General features: G+C 34.1%; 1 protein-coding gene across 4 annotated transcripts; it reads left to right on the forward strand.

Moving 5' to 3' along the window:
• Positions 1 to 1,612: 1,612 nt before the first annotated feature.
• Positions 1,613 to 23,945, forward strand: LOC127846410 (hepatocyte nuclear factor 4-gamma-like). Of its 4 annotated transcripts, none has more exons than XM_052377633.1 (9): positions 1,613 to 1,766; positions 15,645 to 15,683; positions 17,478 to 17,649; positions 18,126 to 18,256; positions 18,369 to 18,484; positions 19,195 to 19,350; positions 20,581 to 20,821; positions 21,148 to 21,384; positions 22,094 to 23,945. In XM_052377633.1, exons 1-9 carry the CDS (start codon positions 1,736 to 1,738, stop codon positions 22,534 to 22,536), a joined length of 1,566 nt encoding a protein of 521 aa, XP_052233593.1. In that variant the 5' UTR covers positions 1,613 to 1,735; the 3' UTR covers positions 22,537 to 23,945. The 4 variants fall into 4 exon arrangements, with proteins under 4 accessions (XP_052233593.1, XP_052233595.1, XP_052233594.1 ...); XM_052377635.1 differs by lacking the exon at positions 1,613 to 1,766 and adding an exon at positions 6,939 to 7,104; XM_052377634.1 differs by lacking the exon at positions 1,613 to 1,766 and adding an exon at positions 13,110 to 13,259.
• The last annotated feature ends 212 nt before the right edge of the window (positions 23,946 to 24,157 follow it).

Consider the following 24,157-nt stretch of genomic DNA (forward strand, 5'->3'; position numbering starts at 1 on the left):
ATTTAATTATGATGTTAGTGAAAAAATAGACATTGTTTTCTCAACCAATCAATTTCAATGTGATACGACTCCAGACGTGAATATATAACTCTATTTAGCCTCAATTAGTTATCGGTTAATGATCTCTTAAAAAGGAACATAACTTTAGGAAAAAAAATGGGAACGTTGGCAAGTAAATAGATAAATTATTAAACAAAGTATCAAGACATTTCGGCATAAATTTTCATTTTTTCCTCATTAATTAGACAAATTATCATTGACATTCTATCGGGTATTTCGCATTTGCGAAATTACCAAAAACTTGATCTGAATAATTTACTTTAGTTAATATTATTCAGTAATACCATTTCATATACTGGAGTTTTCAACTGCCCTTAAATTGTTGCCATTACATCAACAGTTCCCGATAAAAGATAAGCATGATTTATTTTTTCGTAAACTAGTTTGTAATCAAATGATCAGATAAAATTAATTAGTTAGCAGTTAGCAACAAATTGTATACTTTTTCATACATTCTCATTTAGCTTTTGGTTGCCTTTTTATTTCATTGTCACTGACATCATTTAATATAAAAGACTTGAATTACACTTGGTCTCTATGATATGTATTTGCACAATTATGTAAATATGAGCCGCGCTCTGCGAAAAGGGTGTTTTATGCATTTGCATATAATGCCATACCAGAATAGCATGTGGCGACACTATCCGTCTTAACTTGAAATTTGCTAAAAAGAGACTTTCTTGATACGAAAATTATCTTCAAAGCGGAAAGTGTCGTCCTGCAGACTGCACAGGCTAATCTGGGACGACACTTTACGCCCGTGCATTAAAACCCATTTTCACAGAGCACGGCTCATATGTTCTATGCCAACTGTATTCTAAGATAAAATGCTGCTTATTTCTTAATGAATTAAACGACTTCCACACAAAACGAAGAAATTAAGCTAATTACATAATTTGTTACCATTGCACGATTTGCTTACAGACACGGCTAGCCACAAAAGCATGTCTTTATTTCATTGGAAAACACAACATTAATGATCTGGCTCTACAGATCTGTATAAACCGCCACATTTAGTATACAATTGTGCTATATCAAGGATAAGAACTTTTAATTTAAAGTTTGGGTTGATACAAGTTCATTATTGCTTATTCATAAACTCATTATATAGTCAGTTTTTTATAGTTCTATTTATTTAATCTCGTCCATTTTATTTAATAGTTAGTCTATATTCCGGCACGAACATGAACGTATATTAAACAAAACCCACAATGTATATGTAAACATAAATCAACAATTTAAAGCTGAAGATGTAATTTTTAAGCATGCATTTTGCACGTGCAACTAAAAAAGGAAGACGACACAATAACTCGTTAGAAGAGTCAAAGAATTATCCATAAACAACACACGCTACACATAAACAAATTATGCGTAAAAGTTGACCGTGTATGTAAATGGTTCACCTTTTAGATAAATGCAATTAAGAAAATTGTAAAATACGTATTTATATATGTACTCAATAACGACAGAAACACGATAAGAGTCTGTATAAACAGCGTTATCAATGCTGACCGATGTTTAAATGTCACATGTAGGAACCACGTGGTCATTGTTATCAGAAAAACCCGCCCACTACTTAGACGCCATGTTTTGACGTGTGGAAATTATAGCTCACGGAGTTTGGACCCTAGGATTCCGTATCAAGGGAATACCCTGTCGTTGACCAAAAACCGTTATGGGAGACAACTCGTCCATTTCGGACACAGGTTAGATTGTTATTCTGAAAAGGAATGGTTGATTTCGTCTGTTAATCATTGAGAAAGTAATGGATGCAAAAATGTATTTTACAGATGCAATTATTGTGGCATTAAAACATTCAAAACAATAATTACCGTGTTCGATAGTGAGCATACTTAAACAATCCTGATATTGTTTAATGACAGTGAATCTGGGCTGTTAATAGTACTTAAGGCAATGGTATCAGCTGATTGTGCCGACAGAGGTCGTATTCTAGGATGATCCAAAACGACCACTATGTGCTTATGCGCACGTTTATGAATAGATTTAAATGGCCTCGTGCATATTTTTGCACTTGCTATAAATAATATCAAGTCTTGAACATCCACATCGAAATGTAAAACATAGGTTTAAAACGTCCTTCGATGAATATTTAAGCGACATTCCACTACTTTCGTTTTTAACAACGTCTTTCACATGAGCGAAGGAGAAAATGCCAGCGTACTGTATGGTTAGATGATAAGCGAATTGATAAATAGGCTGTCAATGTTGTGTGTGAATCAAAGCTTAACAGATACGAGAGGTCAAATTTAAACCACAAACAAAACTGCGCAAAAACTACCTTTATCGAAAATTGCCATAATCTAGAGGCACAACCATTCTTGGAATTGTAAAAAAGTGTGATTTTTTTATACAAATATATTACTCGCCTTTATGAAATTGAATTTAAATTTTTATTTTTTATTTTACATTAATAATAAAGAGTCACAGGATACGTTCACAATAATATTTAATTTATAAGCTATCGGTTCAAAAGTTAATGATTCTGTTAAAAGAGCTAAATAATAGTTTTATGCGCTGCGTTTAAATGAAAACAATTGTTTGCAGAATGAAAAGCTATATCGATGCAATCAAAGGCGTGTATTTATTCACTTTTTATTTATTCAAGAATTATTTCACTGAGAGGATAATGCACCAATAAACTTAAGTTAGAAGTTTCAAATAATCCTCTCAAATAGGTCAATAAACAACTTGTCAAATTTCAGACGGTTAGGAATAAGACCTATTAGCCATTCACCCAACATTTTGAATAGCAAGAAATCAGGCCATGTGCGTTTTTGCTGGCCGATAACTCACTATTGTGCCATAATTATTTCGATTCTTACATGATTTGATAAATATGTGTGCTCTTAGATTAAAACTCAAACACAAATATGATTTCAAAATGTGTTTTAAGCGAACGTCATGACTGTTAAACGTTTAATCTAATAGGCCTTACAGGAATTGAATAATTAAAAAGGCTGGCGTTGACGTTTTAAATCTTTTTTGTTTTATTTTTCATATACATAATTAGTATTCATAATATAATTCCGAGTCCCAGTCAAATGCTAGCCTGTTAATTGGGTATTCAAACTTAAGCACAAATACCCAGCTTTGTATTTGGGTATCCACATTATAACCAATATCGGAAAAGAACAAATACCCGAATGGGTAAAGGGTATTCGAGCTTTATCGAATATTGAGATTAAATAGGCACAGGTATAGGGTTTTCGAACCATTTCGATACCGAGACAATCTTAAAGCACAACGGGAGATTTTGACTTCGATGTTTTGCAAAAATGAAAACGAGGTAACTTACCCAGCTGCATCTTTGGGTTTGCGAACTTTTGCGAAATATGAGCCAAGTTCGAATAGCCAACTGGAACGTTGTTATTCGCATTTGAATTTAGAGCCAAGGTCGAATACCCAGCTAGAATTGGATATTCGAACTTGAGCGGATATTGAGCGCGGATCGAATACCTTGCTGGGTATTGGGTGTTCGAACTACATAGCAAAAATCTAGCCGCACACGGATTTCAAAACGGTCATTGGGTATTCGAACAAAATATCGAGCGAAGGCTCAACACACAGGCGGGTACTGGGTATTCAACTATCGATTACGTGACGAATACCAAGTCGGGTATTCACTGTTCGAATTATTGTAGAATTACCAGATGAGTACTGTGAATAAAAAATATTTCGAATATCGAGCTCGGGTAAAATACCAAGCTGGGTCTTCGTCCTAGGCTCGACATTCACTTAAATTCGAATACCAATATCCAGCTAGGCATTCGACTTATGTAGGGTTTTAACTTCCAAACAACCATGCTTATTGCCAGTTTAACGCCTTGCACGCAAAGGACCTAGGGTCGTCATTGGAACGGGGCGTATCGTGTACATTTTACGGTCTCGATTAAGCTAATTAGTCATTATCCTATGGGCTAATTAGTCATTGTCCTATGGGGGCGATGGTGTTAAGTGAGAAAATCCCCTTCAACTTTTTATAATTGTGCTTAACAAGCAACAAATCCTTGATTATTAAAGGGACCGTATCACGTTTTGGTGAATTGAAAAAGTAAAGCAAAACTGTTTCAGATTCGCAAAGTTTCGTTGTAGTTATGGTTTTTGTGAGGAAACAGTAATACTGAACATTTATCATGCTATAAAATACCCATTATATGCATCTATAGACGATATAAAAACCTGAAAATTATAAAGCATTGCAACACGAAACGATTTAATAATATGGAGAGTTCTGTTGTTTTCGTTGTATTTTGTGTCACTTCGATGATTGCTTATATACATTATAAAATATACATCACTCATTTTATGAGCACGGATGGCCGAGTGGTCTAAGCGTTAGACTTAAACTCCAGTGGTCAGTTTTTCGAGCCCAGTTGAGGGTTGCTTTTTTCTTTCTTTAATTTTATTATGGTGTTTTACTGGAGCTTTTTAGATCCCATGTTTACTTACAAATTTTAATACATGCCAAAATCTGTAAAAAGGTCCTTTTAAGTATCGACGTGTCAATACTCAAAATGCTTTAAAGCAACTTTCAATATAAGAGTCATCGGTATAATTCATGGAGGTACAACGAGTTTATAGCTAGAGTTTGATAAGATTACCTTTCGGAAAATATGTTGATGCAAATCATGTACACCCATGTTTATACCTTTAAGACTCTGTAAGTGTTTCTTTTAATCCGTTGACCTATTTCGACCTATTTACAGTCAGATGACAGCGAATCATGTGTATGAAGTCAGCTGTTTTTAAGAGATTTGCTTTTTTCGTAATTGTCCTTAAGTGTAGCTGACAAAATAATTTAGACATGATTACGCACAACACTGTTGTTAAGTTCCACTTGCAACTGAAGAGCTCTCTAATTAAGTCAATTACATCTTTCATCAATTAAGTCGTACACAGTTTGGATATAAGAGCGCCTTTCACTGATGGGACATTGCCACGTAGGTAGAGAAGTAACCTCCCGTAATGAACTCGTGTGGCTGTCAATAACATGTTTATAAGCTAACCTCGTTTTAAAGGTTTCTAGTGTTTTTGTTTTTATTATAACATTTCATATATGAGAAAGCACTCTTTACCAAGTATAGTTCTAATATTATTGGCTAAATCTGTTTAATAGATATATTTTAAGATATATATATCAGAATATCACCAAGAAATAGCAATGGAATACAACAATAACATCCTTATGGAACAGCGACAGTGTGCAGTACGAATATTTTAATTCATTCAATTAAAGTAGGCTGTTTCCGAACTAGGTGTTTGACGTCTCTGTTTATATGATTATACTTTAATTATAATAATATGAGGCACATATAATACTTTTATTCGGTTACATGCGTAATTTTACTCGCTAAATCGCACTGAACATTGTTGGAAATGATCATTATTATAATATTATAAACATGCGTATATTATAAATACAGATTCTCAGCATATATTACAGTAATATACACACATGGTCTCAAAATAAGTTAGACCATTTACCGAACACCGCTGACACCCGAAAAGTTGGTCTGATCTCGACGTTCATAGGTTTGAGACAGGGTTCACTTGATATCGTAGTTGTACTCTTGTGGTTTAATTCTTATTAATTGTATTCCCTGCGAGAAGAAAGTATTTGATTATTATGGAACTTTTTAATTCGTAATACTGTCCTCTACGTCTGTCTGTTTATAAACAGTTCCTTCGTTGATATAAAAATTTCACTTGCCGCATATTTGTCACGAAAATATCTGTTATCAATCAATGAAATAGTGTATTCTTCATTTAAACAAATTGTATTCTTCATTTGAATTTTGAAATATATCATTTATTCAACATTTAAACAAATTAACGTTCATTTGAAAAATTTCATGCACACGCATAAGGCAGTTTGCATAGAAAAAATGTTATTGTGTTGTTTATGTAAATAATCTAAAAAATTGTATCCACAACTAACATTTTTAATCTTTTTTTTCATATATAAATTAAAGGCTTATGAGACGACCCCCGAAATTGAATTGTTCTATTAACAACACTTTCCGAACTTTTTCGTAGAAACATCATGCATGAATTGACCGTTTCGTCCGCGGGAAACTAGGACACAGAATGTTAACAATACTAGCAAAATAACACTTGTCCAATTTCTCCTGGTTATAAGAAAATATTAAGTAGCGTTTTGCCGAAAATCCAGTATTTGTGGTTGATACTTTCATTTTTTGTTTCAATGTTGAAATTTAATTTCCGTGCTTCACCTTGTCCGGTTTCCACTGATATTAAGAAAATGTTAAGTATCGTTTTGCCGAAAAACATGTAGTTGTAGTTGATACTTTCATTTTTTGTTTCAATGTTGATATTCAATTTCCTTGACTCACTCAAAAAAAGATTTTTACATATGACAGCCTGCCATTGTTGCATCACTATTTATTCCGAAATCATGATTACGAAAATTCTGCATTTTAAACTTAGTGCAAAATAAATGTTTTGCCAACAAGAGTATAAAGATATACCGTTGACATTAAATGACATATGTTCTTCAAATTTTAGGCGAACAGAATAAGTCAGCTGCTATTGTAAAATTTTGTCGGTGAAATAGACAGTATCAACATGACCGCTAGATTCGTATTTCTCAATTTAAATTGGTGTCAAGCGTCTGTAATTTATGCTGTTTCTGCATCATATGCCGTCAGCAAAAGTGCAACCGGTTCTCGTGCACGAAGGCGTTTTAAAAGAAGAAAACAACTATCTGATATAAATACCGAACATCATTTGACTTCACGTCACCGTGAATCACGCTTTTAGTACTTACTGATCTTCAAGTGAAGCGGAAGCTGACAAGTGTTTTGCCTAGAGCTGAACGGTGTCGTATATAAGACTGACCAAATTGTGGTAGTTACCTAACAGATTACGAATAATAAGAACTAATTTTAAGGAGCAATCATTCAAATAGTTAAGAACAGTCGTGTCTAAATAGCAGAATCTGCAACGGCAAAACGTTTTTGAAAGTGTCACTAGATGTCACGTCCGTCATGCGGGCTTTACCAGGTAGGATTTATGCGATATAACGTTTTTGACAATTTAATTGGTTATTTGGTTGTTAAAAAAACAGTTTGTCCGTGATAATTTACGTGTGTCTTATACATTAATATATGTTTATGAATATAAATGCAATGGAAACTGCATTCGTTGGTTTCTTATTTATCATGACATGATCGTGCATAAACCGATACATGTTACGGTAGGAGTTTTTATTGTATAAATAAGCTGACAAAAACGTAATAGTTAAAAGAATCGATTGTTATCATTAATTCGAAATTCAAATAACATTGGAAATTGCATAGAATTTTGTTAAAATGTTTGCATAGAGGTTATACAGTTATAAAGGGCAAGATGGTAGACTTGTCTTATACATGGCCTGGAGATATACGTAATATACACAGGATCTGACTATAGTCTTGTCTTGTAAAGGATATGAGGTAGATTTCTTTTTCACAGGCTCAGTAGATAGACTTTTGTTATGCGCTGCCTGATCATGGCATTGTCCATTGCATGGACAAAATAATGATAGTGTTGTTGTATACAGGTTCTGATTACAAACGTGTTTGCTAAATGGTATGATACTATTTGTTTCGTAGACATGGTCTTAATAATTTACTCATCGTTATCAGGGCAAGGTGATATATTTTTTTTCTTTATAAAGGGGTTTGATTATGGACTTGTCTTTTACGAGTTCTGATAATTAACATGTCATATACAAGGTATGCTGGCAGACTTGCCTGGTGCAGGACTTGATGTTGGACTTGTCATACACAGTGTTAGATGATAGACTTGTCCAATCCATGGTTAGATAATAAACGTATTTTATACACTATTTATTCAGTGTTTGAAGATAGAAATGTCATTAACAGGGTCTAATGACTTGCATTCTTACAGGTTTTGGATCAAGTACGTTTTATATAGGGTCTAGTTCTAGATTTGCCCCATATATAGTACGGCTCTAGAAGTTCATTGTATATATGTTTAAATCAGTGCTCTTTAAGATATACATGTTATACGCATGTCGATCAATATTAATGTAATTCCATCCATCATTCGTCATAGATATGAATTTGTATGAAAGTTTGCGTCTTGACAACGTATGTATGTTCATGTGACATATTATCCGGCTTCCCCATATTCGTGTAACATATTATCCGTCTGTCCTATATTCGCATGCCATATTATCCGCCTTTCCTATATTCGTGCGACATATTATCCAGCTGGCTTATATTCGTGTGACATATTATTCGCATTTCCTATAGTCGTGTGACCTATTATCGGCCTTTTCTATATTCGTGCGACATATTATCCGGCTGGCCTATTTCGTGTGACGTATGATCCGCCTTTCCTATATATATTCGTGTGACATATTATCCGGCTGTCCTATATTCGTGTGACATATTATCCGGCTGTCCTATATTCGTGTTACATATTACCCGGTTGTCCTTGATTCGTGTGACATATTATTTGTCTTTCCTATGTTCGTGTGACATGTAATCCGCATGCTGCACATTCTACTCTTGGACTACACTTTATGCGCATGCATTTCCCAGACTCAATCATGTTTAAGCAGTCCATTTATAAAGAAGGAAATACACTTTACAATATGCATGTTTGTATCACTTGTTACAGAATTGTGCCGTGTAAGGTTTGCGTATTCAAAACTAGTTTAAAGTAGCCAGCACACTCGCCTTTTTGCACTAAATGCGGTAAATATACATTACAACGTTTCCATTCACATGGCGATATTTAAAACAAAATCAGCCGGAAATAAACGCAATAAAAGCGATACCACAATGAATCAAGTTCATTGCCGACAGTTTAAACTCGTCTCGCAGTAAGGCTGAATAACGCACGTTGTTCGGGTGGGAAAGAGCGAAGAGCGACATATCAATGCATTGTACCCTTGCACTTTGAAGCGCACCAAACCATCGTACCATTGTTATAAAGTCCTGAGCAATGTCCATCATTGTGTCTCAAATTTATCAAAAGTTTGAATCTGCCGTCACAATTTTTTCAGTTTTTGTATTAAGACGGCCGTTGTAATAATATAATAATACACGTTTTTACCGTAAATGCCTAAATGCTCGGATAAACGCTTTCAGGTAGATATCGTTTACAAGCAGTTTTATTCTTAACACTTTAAGACGTTAAATTATTGTTACAAATATTATTCCAGATTTATTTCACATTTATTTTTTTATCATCGCTGTTTACGAATGTTATACCAAATGTTACCTTTAAATACGATTTACTTGGAATTTAACAGAAACAAAAAAGGTTCTTTAATTATCAGACACTTATTGCCTGTATACACTAATATAGAACTCAAACACAGTTTTACTTGAGCGATAGTTTGGGTTTGATTATACACAGCTAAGATAATTTGATTTTCAGGTGTAGATTAATAAAATTAATCACAAAGAAACTTTAGTAAGTTTAAAATATTTAGCTTGAAGACCGAAAATGTGTATATATGTTTCCTTCATTAATATTTGTGATATATGTTTTTCTATATATCTAACATGACAACCATATAAAAGACTGAGTTTAACTATTTATTTATGAAAATATGATTATTTTACAAATTTAAGGATGAAAAAATAATAACTTGCGTTGATTGTTTGTGAGCACCAATCATCATATTGTTTATCATTAGTTGTTAAAGTAATGTACTCGTTACCCTATTTTAATTAAATTATTGTAAACTTTATGAAAATGCTAAGATGGTACAATTTAAGACTGAAACATAGTTGCCTGTACATTTTCGGGAATGTTTCACCCCTACGAATCTTGTCCCGAAATTTGAATTGCGGAAAGTCAAATAGTGATTTTTTATGTGTGACTAATCGTCACGAGAAAACGATATTTGAATGATGAATCTGCAGCGATCTGCACTTACAGATCGGCATCGTCAACCGCTTATTTTATGACTCAAGTACCGAATATTGCTATGCTATTTAGAGAGCTGATTTTCACAGTCCCTGTTGCTTTTATCTGTCAAGTAATCCCCACTTATCTTCTAAGCATATTAAGTGATAATTGAATTTTTGCTCCAGTTATGATCGGCATTGTTTTTGGCCACTTGACAAGTAAGTAAAACGCTCCAATGTGGCTAATCTACACTACAATAATCAGTTGGGTGTACCCTATCGCGCGAGTGACTGGTAGCGCTCTGTATTCTCACATACCCCCAAATACCACTATCGGAAATTGAGATAAGATTAATATACTCCTATACATATTTTAGTTTACTTAATATATACATATAACATAGTTTCAGAGCTATTTTTAGAATGTGTTATTTATACTTTTACATCCCTTGTTCGAGATACTCGAAATATGCATACGGAAATTCTGAGTTCAATCTTAACATTGTAGATACTTCATTTTGTAGTTGATAAAAGAGACGTGGTTGTAAGATCATTGATCGCGAAATGTGACAAGCTTATTCTGGTAAACGGACTTTTTCAGTTGAGGCGCGTTTTGATAAAAATGGACTTAATGCATGTGCGTATAGTGTCGTCAAAGATTAGCCAGGCTAATCAGGGACGACACTTTCCGCTTTTATGGTATTTTTCGATTCAAAGAAGTCCCTCCTTACCGAAAATCAAGTTTAGGCGGAAAGTGTCGTCCCTGATTAGCCTGTGAGGACTGCACAGGCTAATCTGGGATGACACTTTACGCACACGCATTAAGCTTAGTCTTCTAAGAATAAGGCTTATTTAAACATAATAATACATATCAGTTGTTTGTTGTTATGCGTATGATGTTGATTTAAAAAAATACTTTTTTATATTTCTAATAGTTTGGTAACGATATGTAATAAAATTCGTAGGGGACAGAAGTAATGCTCTTGCTGATCGTCGTGCTATTAATTTATTTAAAAATCAAACTTGCGCTTACGTGCTAAATTTTATTTTTTCCGCATTAAATTTGAACGTAAACAGCGTTTATTGGCAATGCAATGTATGCACAGAACATAATGATTATAATCTATCAAGGTTATAATACGGTCTCAAAATTGCGCATGCGCAGTATGATACTTTTATGCCCCCTTGCCATTCAGACACATTTAAGAGGTTGTATTACAAAAATGAATTAAAAACCGTCAGATCAAATCGAAAGATTGTAAATGTTATAAATGAATAATAGTAATCGAAATATTTTTAAAACGTTTTGTTAGACGCAGTGACGGCTTTAGGGCAGTTTTGTATCAAGGCACTGCTCCAGTACCTCACTTCAGGAATTTGAAGATGACATAAGATATGGCAACTAGACGATGTACTTAAAACTGAGCGTGAATGATTTGTGAATTCATCGCACAAGAACTCGTTAAACATTAATTTCTACCTTTACTGAGAACATTTTTCCGCTTTTACCACGAATACAAAACATATTTCCTACATCTATGAAATGAGAATAGTATCTTATTTTAAGGAACATTGCAGAAAAGCCACAATTATAATGTAAAAAAACACCAAATTCTGATCATGTTACCTTAACGCTCAATATATCGTTCCCTAACACACTGTACATGATTTTTGTTTGTCGAAATATTGTAACTAATTATTTATAAAGAATCACAATTTCAAAAAGAACGCCCAAAAGAGAACTCTTCGGTACGACAATCGTATATGTCTATGGCGCGATTTTAAGTACCCTTATTTTCCTTATGTACACGAAACGTTAGCAAAAACTGTGTTTCAGTGGGTTTGTATTAATAAAACTGATGAGTGGCGGAAAAATTGTTTTTGTTTTATCAAAATGTTTATTATATAACTTATGAATGTTAATTTACACGATGAACGTTTATATGGAATATCACGATACAATTTGAATCGTTATTGTCTTTCTATGGATTTTAATATTAGGCTAGTGTTTGTAAAATTAATATTTTCTTAATTAATAGCGTGCTTTTAACAGCCTTAATTTCTGAAAATATTTATAAACATAATTTAAGCGGACTTTGTTATCTCAATGGTAGATTTCTTTGTATCACATTTATTTATCTTATCCAGCATGTGCGTGCGCTAGTTATCATCTGCATCTGAAGTGTTAGATAAATGTCACAATGTGTAACGAAACACTTTCAGATTGACCGAGAAAATGAGAAAATGTAATCGCAAACATAAAATGAATTCTTCATTGTTAGCGATAGATTGAATCGCGCCTTAAGGTTACAACCCACTCCCTATTTGCAAATATATGTACATGTTCAATTACGTGACAAATGACAATTAATAAGGCACTTACCATAAAATGATGTGCAGTTGAATCGATTGCATTTTGCAGGCCACACTATCGTTAAGAATATTACAATTGAATTGCATTTATTGCAAAAAGTAAAAACATATCGATTATATAAAACTGATACTACATTTTTGAATAGCTAAATGTATGTATTTCTGTTAATGTTTCAAAGAAAAGATAATTGGCACTTCGAACTGGTTATTAAGAGGATGGCCGGTATTTAAATAATTATATTGCTATTGTAAGTTACGTTATATTATTGAATACTGCGCTTTAAATGTACTTCGTCACACATTAAACTGTTTTAATGTTACTCCTTTTGCGTAGCAAATGTTTTTTACATTTAGTTTAAACATTTTATTTGTCCATCAAATTTCAGAGCTTTTGCAACGAAACATGCTCTGGATAAATTCCACATCAAACATTATTCAGTCTTCACAACTTTCTAGATAAAAACATATCTTAATATAGTTTGAAAGTATTTTTATCTATCTCACCTGGAAAAAAGCAACATTAGTTTGTAAATGATATTGAATACACAAACGTGCTATTTGAATTTGAATGAATAATTAATCAAGTTTATATAAAACATTTTGATGCATAAAGCGAGCCTTAGAAAATTTTATTTTATGATGGTATAATCTTATAGCGACGCAATTTGATATCATTATAAATCAGTTGTTACATTACTACACTAGATACCAATATGTGACTATAGATAAATCCGAAGATAAAAAGTGTAAAATTGTCTGATAAATTTACATCAACTTGCCGAATGATAATTGTATTCAAATGCCCAGGTTCTTGTCTCAGAGCAAAATTTTAATATCAAATCTATGTTGGTCAGTTGTAATATTTATAACAGTGAACGCTCCTTCAAAAGATGGATCTAAGCTTTGTGACGTTGGGTAAGGGGTTATGCTTTGTAGAATTAATTTATATCGTGAAACAAATCTACTAAGCTAATAAACGAATTTGCAATTGGCACGCATATATTGGGTGCAACACACATATATTTCATTCAACAACTACGTAGTGACATTTTAAGTAAATGCGTTTTGCAAAAAAGTAACTCAATGCAGTTAATAAAACATCTAAGAATGCCCACCCGTTACTTTAAATCTAACGCATCGAGGATTGTGTGATTTATAAATAGAATATGAGTCTTTTGGCTGCCAGGGTTTTGTTATAAATAGTTAAATAATCTAAATGATCGGTGTACTAATATTTCATTAATATTATTGACTGTCACATATAACCTAGAGATGCATTTAATCTAAGGTCTGCACAAAGTCGGCATCTGTGATTTACACGTTATTGTTTAAATGATGTGTATTTGTTTTTTCATTCGTCTCCGAACTATATCGCATCTTGAGAGGTTCGATCACTCCAATGTCGTATGAGTCATTCATTTGTAGTGCGCCTTGATTTGCAACAGTCAGCGTTTTGAACGTGTGATTAAAAATGTTCGATAAGATTATCAAGAGTTTTGCATTGTCTTATATCAAGATTCCCTTCATGTCGTTTGTGCATAGATTTCTTAAGACCTCTTATCGTGTTTTTTATCTTTAATATCCAATCCTTCGTTGATTATAAGTAATGGAATTTTGAAAAAGCCTTTACTCGTAAGATAATAACAAGGCAATTGCCTATGGTTTATTCTTGAATCAATTTCTATTGTTTGAAAGCTTTAAGACCATATGAAATAAAAAGGAAATACATTTCAAATGTTCTGATTTTTTTCCACAGCTGGTGTATTTGTTTTTTTAAAACAACACGTGTTTGAGTGGGTGTTTTAATACTGTTATTGTGATTGAAATAAAATGTAGGAAAATTATGTATTTAGATAACAATAAAAATAGACAAAAGAAAAATAAAATAATACAAGCAAGGTACAATATATACCACGTTTCGCTAAAATTAACACTTGATGCCGTTTTTTCCGCCGTTTTGCCACGTGCATACCAGTTAAAAGTGTTCAAGAAACTCAAATAGCTGTCAAATATATAATAAGTGAACTTAATGTTTCCAAAAAAAGATTTAAAACTTATAGAATTAAACAGCAAGCAAATTTTATACGCAATGTCGTTACAACTCGGTTGTTGTTGTTTCGTGCATAGCTGAACTTTCTGGTATCATAATTATATCGATGAGCAAATCAAACATATATTATTTCATTTTATTTATTTATTTTCAAAAAATTTGACCGTTATTTCAATACATTAATATGTACTATCGCAAAATTATATTTGTTTTATTGAGTTAGTTAGATTTGATACTTTTTCCTTTTGTGTTCGAAGTGCTCCATAATTTATAAACGTTTCTTGTTCGTTTCGTTTATTTTCTTCGTCTTTTATTAACCCATTTTTGCCTAGCGTCTAGAAAAAATGCCTTGGCAAACAGCGTTGACCCATATGAGACGCCGCATGATGCGGCGTCTGATCAGGGTCTGCGCTGTTTGCTTAAAGGAATTTATGTAAGAAATATTCTTAGTATAGAAATAAATATACTAGACATCCCTAATTTTGGGAATAAATTGATCCAAGTTAGAAGGATGGGAGAGTCCACTAGACATAAAGAGGTTAATTTGCTGGGCTATTCAAGTGCGCGATAAGTGTGGGTCATGGTCTTGGACAGGCGGATTACTTGAGTGCGGAAGGAACCTCGTACGGACTTCCACTCATGTGACAGGCCCTTCGTCAAAACAAGTCCATCCTTGTGCAGTTTTAAGTTCTGATCGCTTCAGTGGCCACTCGTCCTGTTTACTTTCACCCCGGAGAGCCGGGCCGCCTAGCGGAGAATATTAGAATTTGCATGGACATGGTCGTCGCTTGAATGAATTCCATAGCGCGAAGAGAGATTGTTAAGTGGCGAAAACTATGAGCGGTTGACACAACAAGCCTCGTTCAGATAGTACACAGGGTGTTCGTATCAGAGGCTATGGAGTTGCGGGTTTAGTTATCAATTGTTATAAGTAGTAAACAAACGGCTTATTAAGATTGGAAGTTGATCATTTTTACATGAATTATCTTGTTGCATGTTCAAACAGAAGCGCCGATGCTGCGGATGATAATTGTGTACAAGTCGGCGACCGGCATAATCGCTCATCCGTTAATTTCCGGGACGCTATATATTCTTCAAACTGCAAATCTCGAGTCTTCTTCTGTCAGTTGCATAGCTGCCTGAAAAGATTGGACTTCATATGAAAAAAGTTGCAATTGTTACAAAAAACATGTTATACAAGTCAATAAGCGATTTCGAAAATGAAACGAAATTATTGTGTTCTATTTTAGAATCTTCCCCGAGGGACCAACAGTACTATTACTACGATGGTACGTACCTTTTTTTTTAAATACATAAATATCTATATGTTTAAGAATTGCCTTAAGTGACTTCTTTGGCTAAATAAACGCAAATTGAGTATGATCTAACTTTAATTGTATTAAAAATAGTAGATTTTCAGTGTCCGTTGTACATATTTAATCAATAAAAGCTAGATTGTTTTAAATAAAATTAGTGTTAAAATGAAATAATAATAATAATGATCATAATAATAATACCAATTATTTTTATTATTATTATTATTATTATTATTATTATTATTATTATTATTATTATTATTATAGTAATACTAATAATGCTAATAATAATAATAATAATAATAATAATAATAATAATAATAATAATATAATAATAAAGAGATATAATAATAATAATAATAATAAAATGGTTAATAGTACTACTACTACTACTATAAATAATAATAAATATATATAATAATAATAATAATAATAATATAATAATAATAATAAATAATAATAATAATCATAATATGGTAATAATACTTAAATAATGTGAAAACAATATGAAAGTTATAAAAGTTATAATAAAGTAATAATTATAATAATGATTATACTAATAATGATGATGATGATGATGATGATGATAATGATGAGGATGATGATGATGTTACTACTACTACTAATACTACTAGTAGTAGTAGTAGTAGTAGTAGTAGTAGTAGTAGTAGTAGTAGTAGTAGTAGTAGTAATATAAGTTGTAGAAGTAGTAGTAGAAGTAGCAGCAGCAGCATAAGTAGTAGTAGTAGTAGTAGTAGTAGTAGTAGTAGTAGTAGTAGTAGTAGTAGTAGTAGTAGCGGAAGCAGCAGCAGTAGCAGTAGTAAAAGTAGTAGAAGTAGTAGTAGTAGGAGGAGGTGTATTTTTCTTATTATTATCATGTTTTACTACTTTTATTTTTCTCTTTCCTCTTCTCCCTCTTTTTTAAAGTATTTTTCTTCATCTGATTATTATTATTTAGTTTTATAATATAATTTTAGAATCGAATTGATATTAATTCTCAGCTATAAATTTAGTATCGTTTGATATATTCAAGTAAGGATCCGCTATGATTCATCAATGAAACATTTCTTATGCTCTTCTGCATATGAAATTACATTAAAATGAGCGCACGACGTTTAAAGGGGCCTTTTCACGTTTTGGTAAATTGACAAAATTGAAAAAAGTTGTTTCAGATTTGCAAGTTTTCGTTAAAGTTATGATATTTGTGAGGAAACGGTAAAACTGAACATTTACCAAGCTCTAATATAGCCATTATATGCATCTTTTGACGATTTAAAAACCTAAAAATTATAAAGCGTTGCAACGCGAAACGATTGAATAATTTGGAGAGTTCTGTTGTTGTCGTTTTATTTTGCGAAACTACAAAGATTGCTTATATAAAGTATCAAATACGTCTGTCATATATAATGGCATAATGGCCGAGCGGTCTTATTGGTTTTTACTCCAGGACTCCAGGGGTCAGTGGTTCGAGCTAATTTTTTACTTATTTTTTTACAGGAGCTTTTTAGATCCAATGTTTACATTTATCAATATAAAGCATTTATGACAAATTTCAAAACATGACAAATTGTGTGAAAAGGCCCCTTTAAATCTGTAAGTAACAGAGGGATAAGATAATAACATAAAACTCAAATTAAAGCTTTCCTGCGTGTTTCCCGAAGTAGGGGGTATATTGTTAAGTAAGTAATCTATATTTGACAACTATGTTGAAATTTAAACACTATCTCTATAGCGGCGAACGATAATTTCATTAACTTTCGTTCCCAGAAGCAGAAAGCATCGGGTTGCAGACGATCAGCGGATCCACAGTGCAGCAGACGTATTCAACGCCCGGTTCCCCATCGCAGACGGTCAGTCAGTACTGCGCCATCTGTCGGGACAGAGCCACCGGGAAACACTACGGTGCTGCGAGCTGCGACGGATGCAAGGGGTTCTTTAGGTAAGAGATTATGGGGCTGACTGGGAGAATCGAAGGTTAATATTATAAAATAATTATTTTGCTAGACGACTTGATTTTAAATTGAGTTGCGATTTTGATTGCTGCTTCTGATAAGTGCTTCTGATTTATCAAATAATTTAAATGTAATTTACATGTGTGGATTTCATCGATTTAATCCAACACTCTACAAAAAATATTTTTTATAAGTTGCATTAAATATGTTTCGCTACCATTCATGTCATTGGTGAATGAGGTTTTCACAATTAAACTCTTAACGTTATACAAACATTAAATAAATTTGTGTTAAATGTCGGAAATACGATTAATTTTATTTTAATACTTTATTGATAATAACACGTGGTTGTTGTGTAGTAGGAGACGAAAGTAGTTTTGATATTGTCATATTCTCTCAAAAGCTTTTGATACTCGTGTATTAAAACTAGCGTTTAAGCTCGAACTCGTGTTATTTCGTGCAGGCGCAGCGTCAGGAAAAACCACGCGTATTCTTGCCGGTTCCAACGTCAATGTACGGTAGATAAGGACAAGCGGAACCAATGCCGCTATTGCCGCCTCAAGAAGTGCTTCCGGGCTGGAATGAAGAAAGAAGGTACATCCGGTTTATCAACTCTGTTGATTTAAATAGTTCGCAGTTTTTTAAATGTTGTAATACGGGCCCTTGTTATGAACCTTAAATGTACGCGTCTTTCTGATGGCTTCAGCGGTGCAGAACGAGCGGGACCGTATCAGCGTTCGGCGCACGAGCTATGACGACATAAGCCACAACGGCGCACTGTCCGTCAGTACGCTTTTGAATGCGGAGCTTTTATCCAGACAGGTACGCAGATCACATCGCATGTATATTGGGTAGGGTTAAATGTCATTTAAATTTGGTTTGTGAACTGTATTAATGTGGATTACCAATACGATGACATTAGCCACAACGGCGCAGTACGCTTCTAACCGCTGAACATTTATCAAGGCAGGTTAGGGGATGACATGGAATGTATATTACAGCGGAGATAATTTTTATTTAAAAAATGTATCGTATTAGTACAAATGTGTAATATAAATCGTATTTTATTAATGATTAAAAACGTGTTGATTGGAATAACATCAACAGGTTATGTAAATATTTATGGAAAAAAACGTATGCCATTTTATTTAATTACTTTTAAGTCTGCTTTATGAATTCGGCATTATCATTATTTATATCGTTCGTTCTTACATTAAATTGTTATCATGGTCGGTGTTCTGTCTTGATTGCTAGATTGTAGTATTTTTAAAGATGCTACACGCTTGAAATAACGATTAAGAAATATTTAAGATGACTTATTTATGTGCCATATTCATATGTTTTGTCTCGTTAAAAAATGTAATAGGGATAAATTTGCAACGAATCGTGTGAAATAATACCGCATTTTGAAATTGAATTACCTAGCAGCACGACAGTTTCTGCTTTCAGCCACAAATGTCTTTGCTTTCCCATTCTCGTCTGCTTTCAAATGCGCTTATGCACGCTTAAATTGCCTTCTCGCCTGCTTCCAGACAATTCCAGTGATAACGTGCAATAACGAAGACCTTCTACGGAAGCGCGTGGCTACCAACAACGACATATGTGAGTCCATGAAACAACAGCTACTCATCCTGGTTGAGTGGGCCAAGTACATTCCCTGCTTCTGCGAGCTGCCCATCGATGACCAGGTGACAACGAAATAATCGCCGTCATCAGCGTATTTTAATATTATGTCAAACGTTAGACAAGCGAATTTAATCCATTTATGCCTAGCGGACTCTTCCATGCTTCTAAATTGGATCAATTTATTTCCAAAATTAGGGATGTCTAGTATATATTTTTCTGTATTTAGAATATTTCTTACATAAATTCCTTTAAGCAAACAGCGCAGACCCAGATGAGACGCCGCATCATGCGGCGTCTCATCTGGGTCTACGCTGTTTGCCAAGGCATGTTTTCTAGACGTTAGGCATAAATGGGTCAATATTATGTCAAACGTTAGACAAGCGAATTTAACGCTACATTCTATATTTCCCATGTAAAAAGAAGTTCACACACGTTAAAAATGCGAATTGAATGCTTCATTCAATATTGTCTATGTGAAAAGAAGCTCTACATTTAACGACCAATTAGTGGTATCATGTGTATCCTAATGTACTTAATCAGCTGATGTGTGAGAGTATCTCCAAGTGGATGTAAATACTCGATTGTTCTTTTGTCCGCTTTTGGTGGTAAACAAGTAGAAATGTACTCAGACTATGGACACTTTATTTACATGAATTATTGCTTGGGGGACTTCGATTTTTACATTCAGATAGTCCACAGGCTTGTATGCAGTTTTTCTACATGTACTTACATAGGCTTATATCGCATTCAGTAACACTGCCTTCATACATCCATGAAACACTCTCATGTTATAAAAATTTGTGTCACCGTATATGTCAATTATGGTGTGTTTTTGTGGTCGATTTTGTGAATCATTTCGACAACTAGAGGATAGTGTCCCGCGCGGTGAAATTGCGCCCGTTAAAACGGTTTGATTAACCCATTAATGCCTAGTGGACTCTCCCATTCTTCTAAATTGGATCAATTTATTTCCAAAATTAGGGATGTCTAGTATATTTATTTCTATATTTAGAATATTTCTTACAGAAATTCCTTTCAGAAAACACCGCAGACCCTGATGAGACGCCGCATCATGCGGCGTCTCATCTGGGTCTACGCTGTTTGCAAAGGCCTTTTTTTCTAGACGCTAGGCATACATGTGTTAATGTTTCACTGTTGTATGAAGCTTACTTACGTGACTACATACAATAATAAATTTCCTGCGGTCTCTTATTAAAAAAACACGAAAACAATTGCACCACTTTTTCTATTGTGTCATCTGTCATTAAAATAACTGGAACTATTTTTTGCAGGTGGCATTATTGAGAGCACATGCTGGCGAACACCTATTACTCGGAGTCGCAAGGCGCTCAATGCATAGCAATGACACGCTGTTGCTGGGAAATGACGTCATCATTCCGAGAAACGTGGCTGATGTTGAGATCTCTAGAATCGCTGCGCGCATCCTGGATCAGATCGTGAAGCCCCTAAGAGACGTTCAGATAGACGAGTCGGAATTCTCCTGTCTGAAGACCATCGTGTTCTTTGATCCAGGTAATACGTTGATATTAAGCAAAACATTTTTTTCTTTATTAATTGTATTATATTCGCAGGGCCTTGCATTCTATTGTATTGTTTATATACCTTGTCGTAATGAAATCGCTCTCAAATAATCGAATAAAAACAGTTTAAGTATCCGTTAACTTAATATTTGTCCTACATTCAGTCGTTTGATTGGTCGGTCGGTCGGTCGAAAGGACGTACGGACTGTCTGTCAATCGTTTGGTCGGCCAGTCAATCAATCCGTAAGCTCAAATATGTTTTTATTTTAAACCATTTTCAAAATTTGAAACATGCGCTGTATTTTGTTCTTGATTTAGATGCAAAAGGACTCAGTGATTCCGCGCGAGTCAAGCACTTCCGGTACCAAGTACAGGTTAATTTAGAAGACTACATCAATGACCGCCAATACGATTCCAGGGGCCGTTTTGGTGAGATCTTGTTACTACTTCCGGCGCTCCAGAGCATCACGTGGCAGATGATTGAGCAGATACAGTTCGCAAAGATGTTCGGGATCGCAAACGTCGACAATCTTTTACAGGAAATGCTGCTCGGAGGTAAGGAATGAATTGTGTTTGTGTGTTTTCGATTATTAGGTTTTTCTTTGTTGAAATCTGGTTGAGATATGATTTAAAGAAACATCGATTTTAACCCTTTACCACTTCGATACATATTTTGACGCATTTGTAATCTCATGGAAAATACAATTTAATTAAAGATCTTTCTGACTAAATTCAAGTTTTAAAGGCTTCATTTCCAACCCTTAGTTATTGATAAGCAGCAAACAGCATAAAACCTGAGCAGTCTGCGAGTTACTCGCAGGCTGGTCTGTTTTTATGCTGGTTGCAAAAGCCATTTTAACTTTGCTGCTTATGGGGGAAAGGGTTAACCTTGGTTCGGTTATTACGACGGTTGGAATGTTTTTTTTTCATGATGTTATTTTAGAATTATGTCATCAGTCGTAAAAATATTTGATTTTTGAGAATACGCAATTTATTTCTTCGATGCAATCATTCCTTAATTGTTCGAGATGTTCCCTATCGCCAGAGGTAAATAGATAGTTCTGTAATCATTTTAAAAAAAAAACCTCTTAAATTAAATAAAAACGACACGGTAACAATCTGATACTTTTTTTATTGTATATATGTTTTGCTAAAGAACGGAATGCATGTAATTCCAGAAATATCCGCATTTCTAAAACATACGTTGACAATATACTTACTTCGTATGCGCAACCAAACAATTAACTTTCCTCAACGTCCACAGGTGCATCGGCAGACGCTGTATCCACGTCCGTTAACAACAACCAAATACATCTCGGCAACCAGGTCACCGAGAGCAACGCCTCTAGCGCGCTCATGTCTCCATCCATGGTCATCAGCTACCGTGACCTCCAGGGGTCAGAAGAGGAGGACACTTTGACCTTCAGTGGCGCGCTCAATCTCGGCGTCATGAACATTGCGAACCAGTCGTCGCCAATCGGCGCTGGTAGCTTCTGTACGGGGCCCTATATTCCGGATATCCAGTTGGAAAATTCTCCGCAGAATACCGTGTCCCCAGCGGACCCTAATTTGAACCTCGGACCCCTAGGAAGCCCGCATGGCTTTACTGGTAACATGATCAACACCACCGGAAGTTGCAGTTCCTCGCCACTGCACGAGCCCTTTAACTTGACAACTGTGTCGAAGTTTAAGCAGGAGATTGCTTAGGTCATTTAACATAATTATTGCTGCTTGACGCTGGTGTGTGTATTGAAAATGATGTGTTTTCAGATTTTTAAACGATCACACACATGAACTTATCACAATGCCCGGGTAAGCGTCACTATCGTTTGATATCACGGATGTCTTTTGTTTTTGCTTTCCACGAAATAGTAAAAACATGTGTGAGTCATATATGCTCACTATAATGACTATTTACGCAACGGTACGTTGTATATTATGCATATGTATATGTGACATTAAAATGTCTGTGTAATCTTGAGTTAAATTACGTAAATACGCCTAATCACAGATTAAAGCTATAATTTTTTGCGTCACTAATATGTATATATCCCTTTCCCGTATGTCTATTTATCACATTTATGCGTTGAAGGTTAGATAATTGTTGAAACATAGTTCATGACATTTGTCCTTTTGCAGGGTGTATTTAAGAAATATAGATGTATGCTTGTCATGCACGATTCTAGTATTATAAAATCAATTCTTATAAATTGTCAACTGAATGTTCTCTGCTTAAACCATTTATGCCTAGCGTCTACAAAAAAGACCTTGGTAAACAGCGTAGACCTGGATGCATAATGCGGCGTCTCATCAGGGTCTGCGCTGTTTGCTTAAAAGAATTTCTGTAAGAAATATTCTAAATACAGAAATAAATATACCTGACATCCCTAATTTGGAAATAAATTGATCCAATTTAGAAGGATGGGAGAGTCCACTAGGCATAAATAAGTTAAGCATGTGACTAAATGTCATAGTAAAACCTCAAACATTCGATTTAAGCATGTTTAGAAAGGGGAACAACTCTTCAAACTCTAAACGGAGCAACTTGTGATATGACGTATCAGTATCCCCGCTTGTTTCATACCACCTGATGATTTTGCCAAAACGCACAAAGCGTTAACATTTCTAGTCAAATTACAGGGTCAATCAAATGTAAATTTTGTGAATGATCTGTTTCTTTCTTATATCTGAGAGATTTCACATGTATCAATATATGTATTGTTTGTTGTTGTTGTTTTTTTCCGTGCGAAATAATAATGTATTTCTATTACGCTTACTATCTAGTGATATCTGCGCGTGACGTGTCTGAGTGTTATTTTTTAATGGACTATTTTTGTTAAGTTTACCATTTGATACTAAATTATATTTCAGTTGAAAATCCATCACTTTCGTTTGCATATTGTAAATATGTTTTTAAGTGTTTTATTGTTTATGGATATGACCATATGATAATGTATGCTTTACGATTAATATATTTAGAATCAATATGTGATAGTCGAACTATAACATATACTATAAAACATATTGTACTATATTGGACAATAAAATGTATTTTCATTTGAATAAAATTAAATGGATAAAAGCAATGTGAACAAATACAAATGATCTCACCTGCACTTCGTGTCTTTGGTATGCTTTTTATATATCCTGGCCCCATTTACGTAAAAACAACAACAACAACAAGCGCAAAAAAAACATGGCGACCAAGATCGCTATCACGCAAGTTGCAATTCCGCGAGAGACAGTATTCAAAACTTGAGCTACTTTTGTCGACAGTTAACACTTGATTTGCGTCCCAGTTCTGGTGAAAAGCAATTTTTTAAGTTAA

This window comes from Dreissena polymorpha, chromosome 9 (genome assembly GCF_020536995.1).
Source record: "Dreissena polymorpha isolate Duluth1 chromosome 9, UMN_Dpol_1.0, whole genome shotgun sequence".
Taxonomy (NCBI): domain Eukaryota; kingdom Metazoa; phylum Mollusca; class Bivalvia; order Myida; family Dreissenidae; genus Dreissena; species Dreissena polymorpha.

Coding starts and splice junctions, on each gene's coding strand:
- LOC127846410 (XM_052377632.1), top strand. CDS start 15,554: ATGAAAAAAGTTGCAATTGTTACAAAAAACATGTTATACAAGTCAATA. Junction 18,485..19,194: donor CGGAGCTTTTATCCAGACAG/GTACGCAGATCA, acceptor GCCTGCTTCCAG/ACAATTCCAGTGATAACGTG. Junction 21,385..22,093: donor ACAGGAAATGCTGCTCGGAG/GTAAGGAATGAA, acceptor CAACGTCCACAG/GTGCATCGGCAGACGCTGTA.